The 15,124-nt window shown below is 38.6% G+C and overlaps 1 protein-coding gene across 3 annotated transcripts in view; it reads right to left on the reverse strand.

Annotated features, from left to right (window-relative positions):
- Positions 1-394: 394 nt before the first annotated feature.
- The window catches only part of TRMT11 (tRNA methyltransferase 11), a 28,872-nt gene continuing 14,142 nt past the window's right edge, over positions 395-15,124 (reverse strand). For 2 of the 3 annotated variants that reach the window (XM_088052608.1, XM_088052609.1), the window contains 3 exons: positions 14,540-14,671; positions 11,125-11,245; positions 395-5,380 (listed from right to left, as the gene is read on the reverse strand). In XM_088052608.1, the coding sequence (XP_087908734.1) occupies positions 5,249-5,380; positions 11,125-11,245; positions 14,540-14,671 (385 nt within the window). In that variant the 3' untranslated portion in view covers positions 395-5,248. The remainder of the gene's footprint in view (positions 5,381-11,124; positions 11,246-14,539; positions 14,672-15,124) is intronic. The other variant, XM_005518337.2, reaches the window with a different exon arrangement.

Below are 15,124 nucleotides of genomic sequence, written 5' to 3' on the forward strand. Positions count from 1 at the left end.
ATACACAACATAATTCTCTGTGTTTAGTGGAAATCTTTCATATTGATCTCAGGATAAAACAAAGACAGTCTGGGCTGTCCAGTCATGGCACTGAACATCCATCCCTAGACATCAGTCAGAGACACCCCATCTTCTTGGACAGACTCCAGAGAAGGAAATATTGTGATTAATTATGATTATTTTGCCAATGGCATCACCTTATGGAGATGAGACTTTCAGGATTTCTTTATTTGATTATAATTAACTACTTATCCTAATACATATAATAACATAACATGACCTGCTATTTTGCACTTTATTAATGAAATATTTATGAGAATGAATCCATTAAGAACAAATTTTAAAACAGAATTTATATATCAAGTGGCATTTTCATTGGAAAAAAAGCTTCAAATAACATTTCCTAATGGAAAGAATTACCATGGTGATACTATGGTGTTTTGAACATGTTTAGATTTTTTTTTATTTTCACCTATTTTATGCAAGGCAACAAAAATTTGGATTAGAATCTCAAATGATCATGAATATATCATTGTACAAAATCATCTTTTTCTAGCACCTAAAACCAGAATTTAAAAAAAAAAATTAACTTTTGGGGAGTTTTAAATGAAGCACAATACTGATCCTACTCGAAGTACTCCTTGTCAAGCCTGGCACACTCAGTGGAATCCCCTGTGCCTTGGTTTGCTCTGGGTGTTCAGCAGCCTCTGAAGCACCTCCTGGGCACCTCCCTGAGTGTACAGTCAGCCAATATCCCAAGAGAAGCAGAAAAGACACTGAAATTTCCCTCCCACCAATGGACTTTACCTTTCAGCTGCCCACCTCACTTTTTGCAACCCACAAGAGTTAAAAAAGATCTTTCCTGGCAAATCTGTCTTGAGGTCCAGTGTCCTCAGTGCAGTCAGGCAGAATGTCCATTCTCCAGGACCTTGGGTCTGATGAGGAGCTTTAGCTAACGAGCTTCCATCTCGTTGGAGAGGTGTCCTCCCCACCCACAGGCTCAGGAAAGCTGAAACTGGTGAGAGGCAGCACAAAACACAAAATACAGTGTACAAAATAACAGCATCCAGGACAGAGAACTATAATGAAAACAGCTGTGAGGACACATACATAAACAAAGATTTTTACAGCCCACTGAGCCAGTAAGAGAACATCAGAGAAATATATTAAAAGGGTAGCACAAGGGCAGAGGAAGATATATTTTGCATTTTTAAATTACGTGATCACCAAAATCAATTACACGAGAGAGTAAGGTTAAAGAAACAAGTTTTTTTCTTCCAAATATCAAATAAAAAAGAAAGGCAGAGAGGGATACTGGTCTCTTCATTCTCCTGGGTACCACAACTCTATTTTTTTTAGGAAGAAGTTTCCAGACTGAAAAGACAGCCTTGTTCAACTCTGGACCTCAGTTTAAACTGCAAACTAAACTAAATAGCAAAGAAAGTACACAATAAATTTTTCTTCCCAGATTCTATGAAGGGGTGGAGAGTCAGAAAAGAGAAACATGGTGGTGTTGGGAGCTAAGCCAGCAGCTGAACCTCCTGCCAACTAACCCCAGAGCTCTTCTTGTCCAAAAGGGAAACCTGCAACCACTGTGTATGATCCCCATCCCTCTTCCCTGCTCTAACTGGACATTTTCTCTGGAAAACCTGTGGCCAGAGGACAGTGCAAAATCAGAGGGTCACTCTGTGATACCCTTCTCTGACTGATGGCCTTGAAGCTGTGGAATTGTCCTGGAGACACTGGAAAAAAACATTATGAAAAAGTCTTAAAAAGCAGAGCTAGAAGGAAAGCAAAGATTCAGAATTATTAAGGCATCTCCTCCCTATAACATTTCTACATTTAACCAGTATCAAAGCAGCCTGAAGGCCCATGGTTTATCTTCCCAGCACCATTTTTCAGCAATTTTGGACAGGTGAGCCTTGACTAGAACTCACAAACACTTGACTGCCTTCTGGCAGCTGTAGTGCATATGAACACCTGTGACATTGTCAAGTCACAACACTGAGCACTTGTCTAATAGAAAGAGACACTGAACTGTTAAGGATTTCTACCACAGCCTTCCAGGCCTCTAGAACAGGCAGAGGGGAATAAAGGGTCCACCAAAACCAACCATTGAGAGCTACTGTTGGAGAGCCCATGTCCAGTGAGGGGACATTGCCTCTCTACTGGAAGGGACCCAGATGTCATCCCATTAACAGACACCAGTTTCTTAGATGGTTTACAGGGAGAACTGCACTATCCTTGAGAAGTTCACTAAGCTGACACATCTGCTTGACTCCTCTCAGTGACAAGGAGAAATTATTGAGTCTGAGTTTCCGCAAGTTTGCCTAATAGCTCTAGTAGAAGTGGGAATTTCAGCCAAGACAGCAGGAAGTTCAGCCTTGTGTTCCTACTAAAAAAGCTTTTCTGTATGCTTTTACTTGTGTCTCTTTGTTTTAATGAGAAGATCAAGAAGCAGCAGTGCCAACATTGATTGTAGTAGCAGAAACAAAAAAAAGTTGGTTAGAGCTTTTGTCCAGGTCTTGTTTCCATGTGGGCTCTCTAATGTTTAATGAGAGTTGAACTTGTATTACAGTCTTTCCCTTGGAAGAGATGGTCTTCTTCACTTCCTCTGCCTATTTCAACAGAAGTGTAGCTCCGTTATCTGTAAGACATCATCAAACCTTGACCTTCTGTTAAAAACCGGTCACGTTGGCGACTAATTATAAAAAGTATTAGAGAAAGATGGCCGGTAGCATACACAGCAAACACACAGAAAATCTCTTTCCACTACTTCTCCCCTTTCTCTTCCCACAGATAAGTGGGAGGCTTGCAGCTGGAACACCACCACAGGTAAAGGAATCCTGTAAAAAGAGGGGGCTCTTTCCCTTTGTTGCCTCAACAAATTGCTCTCTACAGCAAGAGAAAGCTTCTTCCCATAAGACCTCGCAGCCATTTTCAGCTCCTCCCTCCATCCAATTTGCCGCAGCACAACAAAGCACTCCAAAAATAACATTTATTTTTAAAAACTGGAAAATGGCACAAACCACCCCAAAGGAGAGAATGACAACGGCATGAGTTCAGCGCGGGCTCATGAACTGACACTCCCCACCAGGGACAGGAAACTGGAACCTCACAAAAAGAGACTGAATGGAACCAGAGCGAAGGGAAGTGCCAGAAGCCGCGGCCACTGGTGGCCAAATCCTGCCGAAAGGATAACTCAGCTGCCCAGCAGCCATGAGCTAGGGAGAGCGCCAGGACTGTGTCACAGCCCTAGATCTATAAATGCCTGTGCTCTGGAAGTCTGCACGCACAACAGGCTGGAGCGTGCACACTAAGCAAGGAGAAATTTAAAGATGAGGAACATTTCCAAATGACAGCTTTAAAGCTGGGGATCAGCAGAGACTGAACATCTGATTTCAATTCTAAACGATTTCTGATTAGCCAATGTTGATGCAGTACCCCAAATACACTGACAGTTTCTGTTCAAAATGGTATCCTTCAGTAATGACTGAGCTGGTATGTATAGACTGCTGTACAAAGGTCACACCACCACTGCTGAAGGGACTAGAAGCTGGACCAGGCAAAGGAGAAATAAACTAAATCATTTCTGTTGAACAGGCAGAGCCAGACGTGCCACTACCTAACCTCTTGTATAACCACTTAGATCATGTGTAAGGTAACTTTCACAAAAATGGAATTATAAGTGCATAATAAATACATGTAGAAAAATTCCTTGCCTTTGAAGAACAGAAATTAATTTTAATTTGTTAAGTAATAAAAGCTGAATGCTAAATTATAATACTGAAATGCAGGCACGTTTTCAGAAACAGTACGTTTTTTGATGTAATATTTGAAAATGATCAATTCAAATTCTGCTTTTCAAAAATTTTCTGAGCTTTGAACTCACTCCAAGTTGAGTCCAGAACAACTATTATATGGCTGACATTAAAAGTGTCAAAACAAACTGATTTATAATGGAAACACAGAAAATAAATCACTATTTGAGAACTTTTTAACACACCGCAGCTTAGACCCAGAAGGCCAGACTAAGTTGTCACTGAGTTTGTAAGCTTTCCTGCTGTAGCTGAGGACCACAACACACAGAAAAGCAAATTCAGTTAATGAACTCGATCAGATATACACAATGACCTGTGCCTTCCTTGGAGAGGCACTTAAAAATTGTGATCTACAAAGACATTAACATGACCACAGTCAGCAACCTGCAGCAAACTGAGAAGCAGGGCTCCTCTGGCTGGAGCGCAGATGCATTCAACAAGGCCCTGCTTGGTGAACGCAGACCAAGAAGAATATGTGACCATATCTGACCACCAAAATGAGAAGAGCCATTAACATCCTGAATTAATGGGCTTAGTGGTTTTCAAATGAGGTATTTTCATGATGGACAGGGTGTGGATTCAGCAAAGTCTGCCCTTTAACAAACACAGCTTTGGTTTCAAAGATTTGATTAGCCTTAATACCATTAGGGAACCATTACTGATTTTATGCTGTTGTTGTTACTGGTTTAAATACCGATTTCTGAACCAAAAATTGCAGACAGTTGGCTTGACCAAGAGTCAAGGTTTAGGAATGCAAAAGCAAATCCAAGGTACAGATGAGCTTCAGATGTGGACAGGCTTCACAGGGTTTAACAGGCTCTCCAGCATTTATCAAGTCACAGAGACTTCTCTTTTTGTGGGGTGTGCATAAGACCAGTTGTTTCTTTCCGTTTTTTGTTAGTTTTGAACACTTGTGACCTCAGCCAGAGCAAGTAGAATTCATACAAGCAATTATTGCATGCAACAATTAAAAAACCCTCACGCCAACCTTAGTTTATTGTACATCATTTACAAAAAAACCCAAAACAAATGAAAATGATCTTCTTAATCAGCAATCCTTGATCACCACCACGTGTTTTTAAAACAGCCAGATATTCACAGTTTAAGAAGCCAAATAATACTACTACTTTCTTGTAAACGTTAATGGTGAAAGAACAAGAATAATGGTTTTAGTCAATCATCATTAGTACTTGAAAGTACAAATATAAATTAAATAAGACTCAAAAAACTTGTACAATAAAATCTGCTATAAACAAAGCTAATTAAAAAGAACTGCTCCCAACCTGGGTTGTGGATTTCATCTTGTTTTAAAATTAAAAGCAGTATTTATTTTTCTGAAGCATCCAAATGAATGCTCATATCCAGATGTCCTTACAAAGAAATGGTCTTCATTCTTTTCTCATTTTTTAATCTGTTTATATAATATTTTACTTGTGATTGTCCTTTTCTTCCTTGGCAATCCTCTTTGTCACACCACTGAAATACTTCTCACGGAAAGAATTGTGTCCCCTGTACGGCATATACTGACCATCCAACAAGTGAGAGTTCTCATCTTGATCCTGCGTGGCATCAAAAGACAAACATTAGACTTGAGGGTAGTGTGTTCAGCACAAATTGCCACCACCCTGCCTCCAGCCTTTTTCAAACCATTATGTATAAGGGTAAAGTAGCTCAGCTTTTGTTTTACACTTCTATGGCACACAGTTAAGTCACTGAAAATATCTCAGCTGACATCACCAGAATCCCACCTGTACACGACCAAATGAGCACAGGTACCATGCGCCACACAGGTCACTTTCCAGAAAAAACACTGTCAGGAGAATTCACTCAGTAAGAGGTCTGTGTAAGGCAGGTACAAACAGAAGAGGAACATGGCTAAGAACAAGGAAATGGCTAAGATGAGTTCCTGCAGTTACTAAAGCACTTTCAGAGAATTTTTTTTTTCTGTGCAGCATTCATGTATTTCTGAAAGTTAAAGTTGACACAGTAAATCCCTACACATAATACCTATTTGACACCAGCCAAGAACACAGTTTAGAAAATTGGCCCACTGTATATACAAAGGTTTAGTTCATCATGTACTGTGGCTTTGTACAATTAAGATACTTGTCAGCTAACATTAGCAATGCTGTAACATAAACATTACATCAAACTTTAATCTGAGTGTTAAAGAAAACTGATGGCAACTTCTAAAAACAGTTTTATGCTTCTGGGTGATGTCAGTTTACTATTATGCTCAAAAGCAGGAAGGAACAGTGACAAGCAGCCTCACACAGAATAACTGAATGGCGCAAGTAGAAAATAAAAACAAGCACACAACAGAACCAAGCCTCTACCACATGTTTCTTCTCAGTTTTTTTAACCAATGTAGTAACAGAGACATTGGTTCATTACTTTAAAACATATGGTTATTTGTTCGTATTTGAAAATAATGTTGCCATGGAATGTTTTAGCATTAGTAGGAACTTGGAAGTAGATTTTAGTCAATATTTTCATATTACAAAAATATTACAATGAAAGGATGAACAGAATCCTAGTGGACAATCTTTCCCATCAGCTCTTTTGTAGCCTTCCCAGGTTGTTACCTACCACGATCAACACCTCTCCTAGCTTCAGATACTATAACAAGCGTTCTAAAAGAGTGAAAGAAAAGGATTTTCATCAAAGCAAGATGCTTGTGTGCATGTAGAAGGGCCCTCTCCTGGACACAATGAGATATTGCTTTGAAGTAGGTCTCACCTGCTATGTCAGCAGACATCAGGAATGTGACACCAGCTTAAATTAACTTGCTGAATGTTCACTGCCAGGTAGATATCTATTGTGTAAAGCATGTACACCAGTAGCAGCAGCTCTATTTAAATACTGCACTGTTGGAAAATAGCAGAACAAAATGGCTTCAGGAAACCCAATGCAGGTACTGTATTATCTATTGTCTTCTGGTCACCTGTGAGAGAGTGCCATCTCCATGACTATTCTCAGGCTTTTAACATGTTTTTGAAAAAAAAATTACAAAACTGCCATAGACAGACAGGAAACAAGAGGGATTTAAGATGTACTCCTCTCACAGACAGCCTGTACCCATTTCTCCGGCCACTCTTTGGAAAAGAGCACTTTTTCTTCCCTTGAAATTCCAGGTCAGAAATCCTTCTTTGACATAAACATGTATTTTTATATCACTGGGATGTTTTATTAAGAATTCTATGTAATTCACTTATCTTGAGAAATGGATGGAATACCTGACCCTGAAAGATAATGATATATAGATCAAAGGTACTTCAAGATAAAAATGAATCCCCACAGCTTCTAGGAGGTCACACATGTGTACAACATTCATCTTGATTCCATAGGAAACAAAATGCTGATCTGGGGAGAAGGGATGAAGAAGGAAACAACCCTCTCTACTCCAAGCTGGTTAAGGCAAAGAGAGGATGTAGTGCACAAAAGAACAAACTTCAAGTAAAACACAGGTGTAATAGGGGCATCTGCATACACTAGATGGAAACAGGCTTGGTGCACCACTCCACAGCAGAATCTCCTCTCAAAAATCCAGGCCTCATCAAGAGCTCTGCAAACACTGCTCGCTAAATGAGAGATCTGCAGTCAGGCATGGATTTCTTAGGAAAGATTACAAAGAAAGTTCCTGGCCCACACTGCAATAATTCCAGTTTAAGAGGTTCCATTCCCTACCTGTCACCTGTACAGGCATGACTGTCTAATAAAGATGGCAATTGCTTTAGAAACAAAAACCAAAAAAAACCCAAACACCAACAAGAATGGGAACTGCTCCTTAAAACAGGGAAAAGAAAATAAGAAATCCTGAACTGCCTGAAGATACCAGTCACTGTTGAGATTTACTAATTAAAGGAATTTTATAGGCAGCATGAGGACTGAACAAAGTAACTGAAATTCTTGGATTTTAGAGACTAAGGATTTCCAAACAAATCCTAACTTACAGTATTTTATATCAAGAAGTTGAATGGCTACAATGTGAACACCAGGGATACGCTTAATTTAACTCTACAGAGAAAACAACTTGAAAAAAAAAAGGTAACTATTTATTTGCTCTAAAGACAACACTAAAATAAGTTGTAGAGATCTCTAATAAATAACGAAGAGGTGGAAGAGAAGGGGATGCTGAATGATAACAAGAAAATTTTGTTTTTCTTTAAATCTTGGCAGATATTAAGTGACATTCTTGAGATTTTTATTCATCTGGAATGCCCCAGTTCAGCTTCAAGGTAATTACCCACATTTAGTTTTCCTTTTAAAAAAAGTCTTTTTAGCCTTATCACTGCTTCCTACCACTCTACATCTGGTGCTGAACAGTAGCTATAGCAACCACTTGTACTGATGTTATACAGCTATAAACAAAAAGCGGTTAACAAATCAGGGACAGCAGGGTCGTATACCCAGGAACAGACACTGCTAAATTGAGTAGAAAAAATTCTACACCAGTAACAACTCTGGAGTGACCATGTGAATGCTTGACCCATTCAGCAGTGTGGGTCTGTGTGCCTGGTTCTTCATTGTCCCTTCCTGAACAATCATATGCTCTGAGCTTGTCCTTCAGTCGAGTTTTCTGTTACATCTTACTACATAACTTTTAGGCATCTCTCTTGGCATTAAAAAGGTGGGATGCCTCACAGGGAGGGAGAAACACAGGAATCTGGGCTGAGGTTGCAGCTGCCCCTGCCCTACCCACCCTGGGTTTTGAGGGGGACAGTGTGCAGACATGCTGTGGGGAAAGCAAGAGGGGAGTGTGTATTTTGGGATGAATGGGAGAAACAATGGCAAAAGTTGTCTGAAATGGTAGTTAAAAAAACAAACAACTCCTCTGCTCATATTGTGCACATGCTGGAAAAGCCTATTCCCATCAACATTGAGTTGAAACTTTTACCAGTTGGCACAATTTCACTGCAAACTTAAAAAGAACAGACTTGTAAGAATGCTTATAAGACAGTAAGTTATGTACCAGGTTTGCAAGGTTTTTAATTCAACATATGATCTTCATGCTTATAATTTCTTATGATAGATTAATACTTCACCTAGACATACTCACTTTTTGCCTTCACTTTGGTCTCCTTCTTATTACAAAAAATTCCAGTCAAATTGCAACACCAACTTCAGCAACTGACTGAATTCAACTCCAGTTAAGAGTTTATTTAAAGTGTTAATAGTGAAATCAAAATTTGCTGTGAAATCTGCAATTCCTTATTGGTGGCAAGCACTGGGGAAACCAAAGAACTGTATAACAGTAATAACATGATTTGTAATATTTCTCAGCCATTTGCAAGTGCTGCATTAAGGTGAAGTAAAAGGGCCTGTTACAAACCAGTTTGGTAAAGCAGACAGGAACTGTCTGGAAACATAAATATTTAGCATATCCATAAAAATTCACTCTTTCACTTAGGAAAAAGAAAAGCAGACAAAAGTGTAACTGTTGAATTTTATGGTCATATCTGGTGAGTCAGAAGTATCCAATTCAAAGATTGCTCAGGATATGAATACAGGAAAAAACATGTTCCAGGTAAGGGACACTGGGGTGGGGAAATCTTAGACACCAAAACAAGGTCCTAAACCAAGCAGGCAGTAGCTAAGGATTCAAAGCATTTTGCTCGCTAGACAAGTTTTGCATCATCAGAAACCACACAGGGGCTCTGGTATCTGTAAATTATCTAAAAAACATCTGGAATACTGAATGTAAGCACTTGCACAGTCTTATCTAAGCAGCAAGCCTGACAACTAGTCTCAGGTGCTCAGAGCTAAGCATTTCCAGACATGAACCTGCCAAACCATGAACTGAAGAACAGGTGACACACTGAGGAGTAACAAATGACGCAAGTCTGTTTGCAGAAGGGTTGATGTATTTTTTAGGTTAGAATATGCTACCCTACAGCGCTGGTAGCAATAAAACTGCTGTCAAAAACCTCCCTGAACACCCTGAGACGCACATGTCAAAAACTTTCATTGTCTACCCTCCTGGCTTGCTACCGGTGAAGTTGGCAGCTACGAGGCTGAACTCCACACAGAGTGTTTATAAAAGTTCAGGTGCTGCTTGAGAACTGCAGTCACCACAAGCATTATGAATGCAGCACTGAACCCCTGCTGTGTCATTAATGCAAGCACCACACAGACACAGCAGTCAGACTGCATCTCCTGCCATCTGAAACAGCTCTTCCAGCTGACAAGGAATGTACTAAAAACTCACTGAGTGCATTTGCATTAAGAATTTACCTCACATGTGTTTTGTGGGAGCTAGGCTGGCTGGGATGGACAGGGGGTTGGCCTCGACTGATCACACAGGAGGCATCAACTTAAGGCTGTGGGAAGCAGGATGCCAAGAGGGAAAACATCTAGCTTGATTACAGTGAGAAGAATAGGATCATGGGAGTTATTATGCTAATGTTGTTGTTCTATATTAAGCAATGTTTCTAGTTCTTGTTTCTGATTGGTTGGGAACATTTTACATATATGGTAGTTGTTCATTGGTTCATGGTTCTGTTACAAAGGTATTGTTATGTTCCCCCCATTCTGGGGTTATCAAGATTCCTCCCCTTACAATGTATGCTTTCTGTCCCGTTGTTGTTCTCCTTATTAAAGTTCTTTGTTTTTTGGAGATCCTCATCGTACCCATCCCTGTTTTAATTCTGCCATGCAACCCCGGCCAGACTGGTCTTGGTTTTGCGGAGCCAAATGCGACAGTGTTTAGCATCTCTTTTAACAGTATTAAGTGAGAGAAGTAGCAAGGATGGTAGGGAGACCTGAATGCAATATTCCCTGGTCCCTCAGGAGAGGCACTTAGTGTGTCACAGAACAAAAACAGGAAAAAAAGCCAGTGTGCTTTGGTGTACTTGTTACAACTTCAATATTATTCCAAAAGCTAAAATGTACAACTCTAAAGATGAAGTAACAGAATTAAATAAAGTTTACCTATACTGCAAGGTCCACAAAGGTATTTAGTATTTACTTGGGCATCCAGATAGGCTTTGAAATCAATGGAATCTTGGGTACTAAGGCAAAGCCTCTGTGGATGGGATTCAGAAGCAACTGTAAGTTCAAAGATCTTTTTCACACTATCAAGGGACGTTCTCAGGATGAAGAGTTTACCAAAAACCAAGAATAAAAAGGAAGAAACCAAAACCAGAACAGTCCCTTAAATCACTGCTCAATTTTACAAAAGCTGTAACTCTGATCATAAAAACCAAAGTATGACAGAAACAGGGATCAAATGCTGAATAGCACAAACTTGTCACGAACGCAACAGCTACTATTTTACACAATATGATCAAGAATTCAAGCTTACCTTGAATTCTTTCACCTTTTCCATGGTTATGAGGCGCCTTGATGTGTGGCTGGAAAGCATCTGCTCGCAGTTGCTAATAAGTTTCAGGCACGGATGGCGGGGAATGATCTCTTCTGTGTATCTGGAAGAAATAATCATTCTTAGTGCTGTAGGTTCATGAAGTGGAAGACCTGCATCTGAAACAAAATTCTTACAGACTCTTCACAAAAAGGTTCACAGTTGAAAGTTGTTATGCACTTAAACCTGATTAAATAAATTCAGATATTGCTGCTCCAGAGTTTTGACATCATATATTCAAATCATCTTGACATGCAGTTTGTAGAAGAAATTAAAACCTCACAGTAAAGAGACACTCCCCCCATTTTCTGCATGTATTTAAATTACGTTGATGTATTTACACATGGGCCTGCCTGTATAATTTCAAGTAGAAAATGTTTGTAGCTATGCAGGAATAATAACTTATCCAGTCAGAGCTGTGATTTTAAAAATATTTTCCACAGTCAACATATACAAAGTTGCAGGAATAAGAGACTTTACTCTGGCTCCCTAAAAGGAGATCATTTCACTTCAATTTCAGATCTCATTAAGCCAGCTCTTATTAGATAGTAACATTCCTGAACTTCAAAATTTGGTATTACAAATTTATCTCATTATATAAAATTTATCTCACTATATATTTTCTAATGGCAAAAAAACAAAAAAAAATCCACCATCATTTAACATTAGAAAGGATTTAATTATAAGCCAACACTGCTACTATCTATAGAAGCATGAGTTACAGTGTTTTAAATGCCCCATCTCATAAACATACTATTTACTATACAGAAAGTGTTTTCTCTAAATTGCTTTCAATCCTTCTATTGCTCCAAATGCTGAAGAAGAATTTTAAAGATTTAAGAGCCTTGCATGGGACTAGAGCAGCAAAATGTATTAATCTAGCTAGTATGATAAATAAGAGATATCCTTCCTATATACTGAAACATTGATCAGCCATTTATTCCTAGGTTTTGTAATAAGCTTTCATGTAATAATTACTAAAAGATAACACAGAAAAATGGTTCTGGTACTGTTAGATATGATTCTGTACAAAAAACCCACTCCTATGATTCTTCAATGTTTGAAGATTAACATAAGTCAGACATTGAAACACAGAACTGAGCAACTTAATACCTATGACTTGAATTTAAATGGTACAAGGGAGGAGCTTTACATTTTTCCTGTAAAGATGTGGATTTTCTGAATGAAAGTAAAGGTGCTGGTCTGAATTAAAATAGGATCCATCTAGGTGCTGGTAGAAAACTTGGCATTCCTTAAGATAACAGAGAGCTATTAAACAAGTAACTCAACCCCAAATACAGATCTGCAAATAAGAAAAAACCTGAACACTACTGCCTCTTTTCTTTTTTCCAAAACTTCCAGACCACAAAACTACGTTTCAGTCACTTCTCATGTAGAAACAAGTATCTGCTTCTGCTAGGTGAAGTCAGAACATGCTTCTGGGCAAAGGAAAATAAAATTAAGTCTAAACTGCTTTTTCTATTACACAAGACTTCTGATGCATCCAGTACCACCAAACTGTCTTTCCTTTACAAAGGTATGCACCTTGCCACAACATTTTAGAAGTTTCTTTCCATAATCATACAGAAGGCTGACTTTAATGGAATTAGAAGAATTTGGACTCAACAATGATTTCAATGTCTGATTGAAAGAGTAAACTCTGGAGGGAGATGTTATCTTGAAGAGGGAGAGATCACTATCACGTTAGAAAGCCTTTTCTGTTAGCATTAATGAATATATTTCTACATTCTTTCAGATAAAACTCAAACATGCCAAGTAAGAAATACAGAAGCAATGATTTTAACAGACATCCAATTCAATATGGCTTTCTGTATTAAATTAATAGGTTTCAGCTTTAATTTAAGGTCATTTAAGGTAATATACAAAGATCTCAAAAAATGAATCTCAGGGCAGGTGTTGCCTGAGATATTTGATAATACAACATGGTAATAGAAAGTATCTTCTCCCCACTTAATTGCTTTTATGCCCCATGTTCATTATTGCAGGTGAAAGTAAAGTGACTATCCTACTATTCTATGCTAATTCTAGCAACTTTAGTATTTCATGTCATACTTGAAGGATTTGTGATGTACATATTTGTAGTATGTAAAAATTCACTTTTTAAAAGGCAACTCAACTAGACCTCCCCAGAACAGCAACTAAAGTAGATCCTAAATATGCAGTTCCCAAGTTATCTGAAGTGAAACACTTTACACTGTTGTAGTGAGGAAGCATGCTTTCACAAAAGTTCTATGAGAAGAAAGAAAAACACTGGAATCTTTATGAACAAAATAAATTCAGTAATTCCAAAGAGATTTTACTGTCATGAAAATTAACTATAATACTATGAGTGGCATTCATTGCTTTGTCTGTGAATTGTCTTATGAGAAAAAAAGCCTACAATGCCAATTTTATCATTTACTAAAACATGCAAACTACCAAGTGCACTCTCCTGTTACAGAAGCATGAATCAAAAATTACTTCTTTTGATTTCCAAATTTTCAAAACAGCTTGAGATACATAGGACTATCAGAAGTCATTTCCATGGTGAAACCAGGGACACCACCCACATTATGTAACAGTATGGTTTGACTGTACATAGAAATATATGACACTGTGGAAACCACCTTCAGAGCTCATCTCTATCTGGAAGACACTTTGAAACAGCTACTGTACATCAACTCCTCACTTTGCAGTAGAAAATCTTTATAAAAACAAATCAAAAAAACCCCCTCAAACCTAATCTAAGAGATGCTGAAATAAGACATGCAAACAGCTGTTTTCCCTTCTACACTCAGTTCTGATCCCAGGCTGCACTACTGAGCAGACAGGATCCCGCAGTCTCTGCTGGCCTCTCTCGTCTCTAACAGAGCTGCTCTCAGATAATTCCTGTCTCTCACTGCCATCTCTTGGTCACTTGACTTTTATTTCTTAGAAGAAAGCTTTATCAGTAGTGCCAAACCCCAAAGAACCAAGGATGATTTTTATACACCTCTACCAACTACTCTAGCAGAAACACATACTAATACCACTTGTTTCTACCATCTTAGAAATCTATCTGCACCTTGAAAGTCTAACTTCTTAGACTTTGAGCTTAAACATCAACCCACTGGACATGCATTTACAATGATATGCAAAGGCATTTTCTGTTTGGTAACAGTCAGGAATTATCTCCATTCAAAAGCTCCATTACAAAACATGGTTTCCCTCATGGAAGGTTTTAAAATACAAAGTCAGGGCATTACTCTTAAGTGCTGGTACTATGGAAGCTCCAGCTGTACTATGTACCAAAGGAAAGCACAGTGAGAATGCAGCATCCACTCTGACACACAGCACAGCAGAAATCAACAATACATACTCAGGCCTGTATATGGGCAGCCAGTAAACCAGTCTTCCTCCCATCACCAGATACTCTGCCCCAAACTTCAAGAGGTCAAAAAAGATGTCACTTAGATGGTAACTTGATGAAACGAAGAAGTGATTTTCTGTGCTGAACAAAAAATGTACAAGTGTAAGCAAACACAAGAGCACAGGAAAACTTAGATTTTTAATAATAGTAATTTAAAAAAAAATGTACTAAGCCACAAAAGCATCTTATGAGCTTTGCAAAGCTACCCATGACAATCCATGAGTACAACTTCTACTATGAGGAATACAACTTCTCAAGTTCCCCCTTAACTATCTTCTTTGACTTCCGCATGTATTAAAGATAAGTCCAAAGAACCACAGGTATGCTGGCAATAGTTATTTTGCACAGCAGCTTTCTAAAGGAATCAGAGTAAAAGTCAGAAGGCAAGGAAGGCCAGAGAGTGGAGAAGCCATGCAGTATCTCTGAAAAGAAAGGAGCAGTGGAAAATGCAGAAGAAAAAAGTTTAAGGTAAAATTACAAGTATTCTGTTTTAGAACGATTTCACAGTCTGCAGGGACCAAAGAGAACTTTCTG

This window comes from Pseudopodoces humilis, chromosome 3 (genome assembly GCF_049639895.1).
Source record: "Pseudopodoces humilis isolate 2021_Gansu_Grassland_sample_001 chromosome 3, ASM4963989v1, whole genome shotgun sequence".
Taxonomy (NCBI): Eukaryota; Metazoa; Chordata; class Aves; order Passeriformes; family Paridae; genus Pseudopodoces; species Pseudopodoces humilis.